The sequence below is a fragment of the Plectropomus leopardus genome, chromosome 9 (genome assembly GCF_026936395.1).
Source record: "Plectropomus leopardus strain MGB_pleo_1.0 chromosome 9, ASM2693639v1, whole genome shotgun sequence".
In the NCBI taxonomy this organism is placed as follows: Eukaryota; Metazoa; Chordata; class Actinopteri; order Perciformes; family Serranidae; genus Plectropomus; species Plectropomus leopardus.
Window position 1 is genome coordinate 8,201,092 of NC_142184.1, and position 4,969 is coordinate 8,206,060.

Genomic DNA, 4,969 nt, shown 5'->3' on the forward strand with positions numbered 1-4,969 from the left:
AAGAGCAGTGAATGATGTGCAACAGACATGAAAGAAACAAGAGCCAGCAGCTCTGTGAGGCTGCACTTTGGCTCAGTGGTGCTCGCAGGAAAACATGAGCAAACAGATAAACATGTTCAGAATTTTGTTCACGATCACCATCTCCGTTTTGTGTGTTAGCAAGCTGATAAGCACTAAGCACAAAGTACAACTGAATCTAATGGGAATGTCAATAATTTTGCAGATATTTGACCATAAAATCAAGTACTGGAAAAGGAAATTTTGACCTGATGGTGGCACTAAATCAAAAGATATGACCAAAATCATTACAAAATCTAATGGCAAATTGATTATTTGAACAGACATTTCACACAAATTAAAAAAACACAAATGTGAACCTCATGTTGGCACTATAGTAATGATTCTCAATTTACAGCCCATAGGTCAAATGTACCCCGTGATAGAGTCCTGTTTTTAATTTACAATAAAAAGAAATTGAGTCATGCTGAGATTTTTTTTGTACTTCAAATGAAAATAAGGTGTCATAAAGTGTCATAAAGTGTTATAATTTCAGTACAAAAGTTGATCCAAATGCTGTACAACAAGCAGGCAGGTGGATTAAACAAAAAGCGAGCTTTAATACAGCTGCTAAAATACATTCAGTATAGGCAGGTAACAAAAGTGAAGATGCAGAGGCAGACATAACTCAGAGCACAGGAGAGAGAAGCACCAAAACCAAACTGAGAGAAAACCAGGATGGCACAATGAACACAGAGAAATAATCCATCTAGGAACACAAGACACCAACACGGAAAGGGAAAACAAACTAGGGAATGAGCTGATGAGCAGACAAACTGACAAAATAAAATACAGAGGAAAAGACACAAGTGTATTTACACACAGAGAACTACTCACAACCATAAGATTCAGCTGGCAGACACAGACAAAGGAAGGAAACACAGAGATTCACTGACAATGAAGTCAATGAGGGTATGGTAGGGAACAATGGGGTGGACCAAACAAGGCTAATACAGGACAGGTGTGCAGGGAAAACTCTGGAGCACATGAGGAGAGTGACCTTCAGAATAAAACAGGAAACAAACTATAAGCAAAACCTGGGATCATGATAACACAGAGCTCTTTAACAATCACTAAAACAGAGCTTGTTTATAAGCCAAAAAACAGTGTGATAATTTTTGCAAAGGTGATTGAGGACAGCAAATACTGAATGGTTGCAAACAAGCAACTGGTTTATCATATATACTGATAAATATTATTGTTTGTTTGGCTTCCTGTCATTTTGCAAGAGTGGTTCCCATGGGCGAAACAAGTTGAATATCCTTTCATGAGAAATAAAATCAGGGGATCAACAAAGTCATTAGACACAGTGTGTAGGATTGTTGAGACTTTACTAAGTAATACAAATTTTTCAGGTGCCCAGTGGCTCCCCTGACCTTTAAGCATTGCATTGTCCAGTAAACGTTCACACAACCTTAACATAAACAGTCTGTTTTTGCTCCTTTTTATTCTGCTTCACTCGCATTTTCTTCATCAAGTATTCCATCCGCCTCTCCTCCTGCTCTCTGAAAAAGGATGCAGAGATTTTCCTGCGCAGCCGCCTTGCGTAAACCTCGAGGAAAACCAGACAGTAGCTCATCAGCCAGAGGCATCCCAGCAGGAGTGTGACTCCCAGGTTCGGAGCAGAGGTCGTCACGTCACAGAGCGATGGCTCGGGGTCGAAAGTCCATTTGTAATCCCTGTGGAAGTTTGTGAGCTCCCGGGTGACGCAGGAATTTGGGATGATGCAAAAGGCAGGAACGAACCACTGAACCTATCAGGAGAATAAAAAAAAGCATGAAAACTGTAAAAATGAGAAAGGAAATACTGTAGATGCAGTAAAATATCTTACCTTATAATCAACACTTATGCTGGCAGACGTTGGTGGAAAATCCAGAATCCACGGCAAAATCGCCTCAACTATATGATAAACAACATGATCCAAAACTACTATTAAAGTTATTGCAGTGAAATATAACGTCACCACAATCAGTGATATGAAACAGGACGTACATTCTTCACTTGTTATTTTGCAGCTTGTGACATAAGGTTTATTTTTAGCATTTTGAGTCACTTCTTGCCGGAGCTCTTTTGATATGTGGCTGTTATCAAACTGAACTGATGCCAGATAAGATTTCAAGTAGCGTGCAGATTCAAAGATGAGTAATGCCACAAAAATGGCAGCAAGGATCCGGTTTGACAGCAGTTTGTATTCTTTCAGCAGATTCCTTGCATGTGAGAAATTGACCTCTATCTGCCCAATCATCTTAGTAAACCTGCTTCTGACTTCTGACACATCGACATGTGTGAAATGATTTAACTTCCTCAAGTTGGTGACAATGCTCAAGTCTTCCCTCCTCACTTTGACGGCTTCCTCAACAAGGTCTCTCTTAGCTTTGTTCAGAGGTTCAGATGAGTTTAATAAAGTCTTGGTGAAACCCTCAGCGGTGCACTTTAGGATGCGAGTTACCGCCCCTACGTTCACTGTAATATTCGGGATGACGTTCAAGACTAAAATCATGACAGACGCCGTGATGAGAAGCTTGCGACCCTGTTTGGTGCAGACGGTGGGCAGAGTCATGGTCAGCACGCAGCGCAGAGGATGACAAAGGAACGACACCAGGAACATGGCCACACTGTAGATGCAGGCGGTCTGAACGGACCCTTCATGGTTATATCTGAGAGTCTTTGACAGCCAGTGATGAAGCAGGCTGCCAGTCACGATGGCGAGTATGAAGCAGAGAGACAGCTGAGTGAGGATGTCTCTGCCGGCAGGTGCTGGTGCAGAGTAAACATCCCAGAGGTAAAGCAGGACAGATTTTAAAACCTGTCTGCAAGATCCCGATCTGTCCCTGCGGAGAGAAAACATTAACCTGAACAAAGTTGTGGAATAGTTTGACATTTCAAGGGAATATTTGCTTTCTTGCCAAGAGTCAAGCTCCAGGGGACATCCCGTTTCCAGTGCAGGAACTCAGGGGTTTTATAGGGTCTCGCCCGTTGGTGCATGTCTCCACCGTAGGGTTCATCCCTGTAGGACAATTTTCAATAACTTTTACAATTGCAAAACAAGTCCCTGCCTCGGGGTAGGTACATCAATGCAGCCCTGAAATACTGCTGCATGGGACATTAACAGAACAAGCACCATTTTTAATGCTCAGAACACAAATTCATCTCCAGGAAAGGTGCTCAGCCCGGCATTCAATTTTTCCCAGTCGCCACTCCAGCACTGCAGTGAAAAAATCCACTGCAGCCCAAAAACAAATCTCCCCGCAGGCCAACATTATAAAAGAGACGTCTGTACAACTGTTAACGAGACACCTTGAACTGCACTCAAGGTCAGTTGTGACTTTCTTAGTTTTTTTAAACCTTAAAGTCCATGAGACGAGAAGAAATTTGCAGGCAGGGCTAACTGGCTGCTGGCTTCAGCTTCATGGTGAACAGACACGTATGAGAGCCGTATTGATCTTCTCATTTAATTCTTTTTCAAAAAAAAAAAAAGAAATATCAAATGACCTAAATTCCCCAAATATGACACATTACTTTAAGTATGAAGCTACATGAGATCAAGGAGGTGACTGTCTTATATAGCATACAGACTGAAGACAGGTGGAAACAGCACTGGTCTCTCCAAAGTTCAAAATATAACATCTCTAAATTTTTTGTAATTTATAAATGGTATGCTTGTTTAATCTGTCCACAAATGTATTTGTAGATTTCAGAGTAGTCAGGTGTTCTATTTCCTTACAAACAACAATTAATCAATCTTTCCAACTCTTCTGTGCAGCAGCTTCCATGTTAAACCAAATAAACAATGGACATTTTTCTCATGTCACTTGACAAGAAAGCAAACAAACTTATTTCCAAAAGTGTGAATGAATTTATTTAACTCCACTAAATAAAAATCTCAGAGAGATTACTTTGGATTGAGACAATTTTCCACATGCGCCTGATCACTGTAAACAACAATAACACTGTGAAATTATGAGTAATTTACATGAACACTTGAACATGCTATTGTTAATCATGTAGATCCTAAAAACTTCATCTATCTGTCTATACACTATATAAATAGACAGACAGACACATAGACAGGTAGACTGATATATCTATTGATGGATAATTTCAATTTGTAATGTCCTTTAGGAAATCATTGGGCCATTCTATTAAGGTTCTATCTCAAGTAATTAAAATAAACAGTAAATAACAGTTCTTACCTGACAAGTGTAATAATATCCTCTCTGATGAACCTCATTCTCACTGTGAAAATAGGAGTTTAAGGGAAAAAGATGGTTAGGAAGTGTTGGAAGGTCTGTAGGTTAAAAGAGGAACTTCTCTCAACAGTCACCGTCATGTTGGTATTTGTGGGTCGCCTTCAAGTTCCCACGTGAGAAATGAAAAGACAGTTCTTCTCCATGTAAACCATACATGACACAAAATCATATGTGAAAGCATGAGGCAACCACACACGCACATACAATGTGACACAGGTCACACTTTTAGAGTGACGTAAGATTTGGAAATGTAATACAATTTGTATTTGTTTCACTCAGCTCATACTCTGTTGTATTATGACACCAGTATGATCACACATAATGTAAATAGTTCTACACTTTAAAAAGTGTATTGAATTGACACTAGAAGGCTGCATTCAAGCTAATTTCAGAACTGTTTCCTGTTGCATGTTGTGTACACTTTCCTCCAGTTTGTCACACAAATAGAAAACTGTTGACTGATGCACATTTTCCACCACAGTTATAAATTGAAAAAAAGAACTGTTGCCCCAGATTTGTTTGTTGTATCAGGATAGAAATCAATAAAACGAGAATAGATTAATGTTTGTTCGGCCAACAGCAGTTGGTTTCAGATGGGTGTTCTGTTGCTAGTAGCAACCACTACTGGCAAAGTTCTATAGCAGATTTATTGACATTGGTTG

At 39.8% G+C, this 4,969-nt stretch overlaps 1 protein-coding gene across 2 annotated transcripts; it reads right to left on the reverse strand.

Annotated features, from left to right (window-relative positions):
* Positions 1-1,066: 1,066 nt before the first annotated feature.
* Positions 1,067-4,406, reverse strand: ocstamp (osteoclast stimulatory transmembrane protein). Of its 2 annotated transcripts, XM_042492614.2 has the most exons (3): positions 4,251-4,406; positions 1,889-2,888; positions 1,067-1,810 (listed from the first exon to the last, which is right to left on the reverse strand). In XM_042492614.2, exons 1-3 carry the CDS (start codon positions 4,286-4,288, stop codon positions 1,463-1,465), a joined length of 1,386 nt encoding a protein of 461 aa, XP_042348548.2. In that variant the 5' UTR covers positions 4,289-4,406; the 3' UTR covers positions 1,067-1,462. The 2 variants fall into 2 exon arrangements, with proteins under 2 accessions (XP_042348548.2, XP_087937989.1); XM_088081863.1 differs by lacking the exon at positions 4,251-4,406 and having other exon boundaries at positions 1,889-3,034.
* Between the last annotated feature and the right edge of the window lie 563 nt (positions 4,407-4,969).

Excerpts from the sequence above, each read along its gene's own strand:
- ocstamp (XM_088081863.1), bottom strand. The coding sequence starts at position 2,938 with ATGTCAAACTATTCCACAACTTTGTTCAGGTTAATGTTTTCTCTCCGC. Across the intron at positions 1,811-1,888 it reads GCATAAGTGTTGATTATAAG|GTTCAGTGGTTCGTTCCTGC; the intron begins GTAAGATATTTT and ends TTCTCCTGATAG.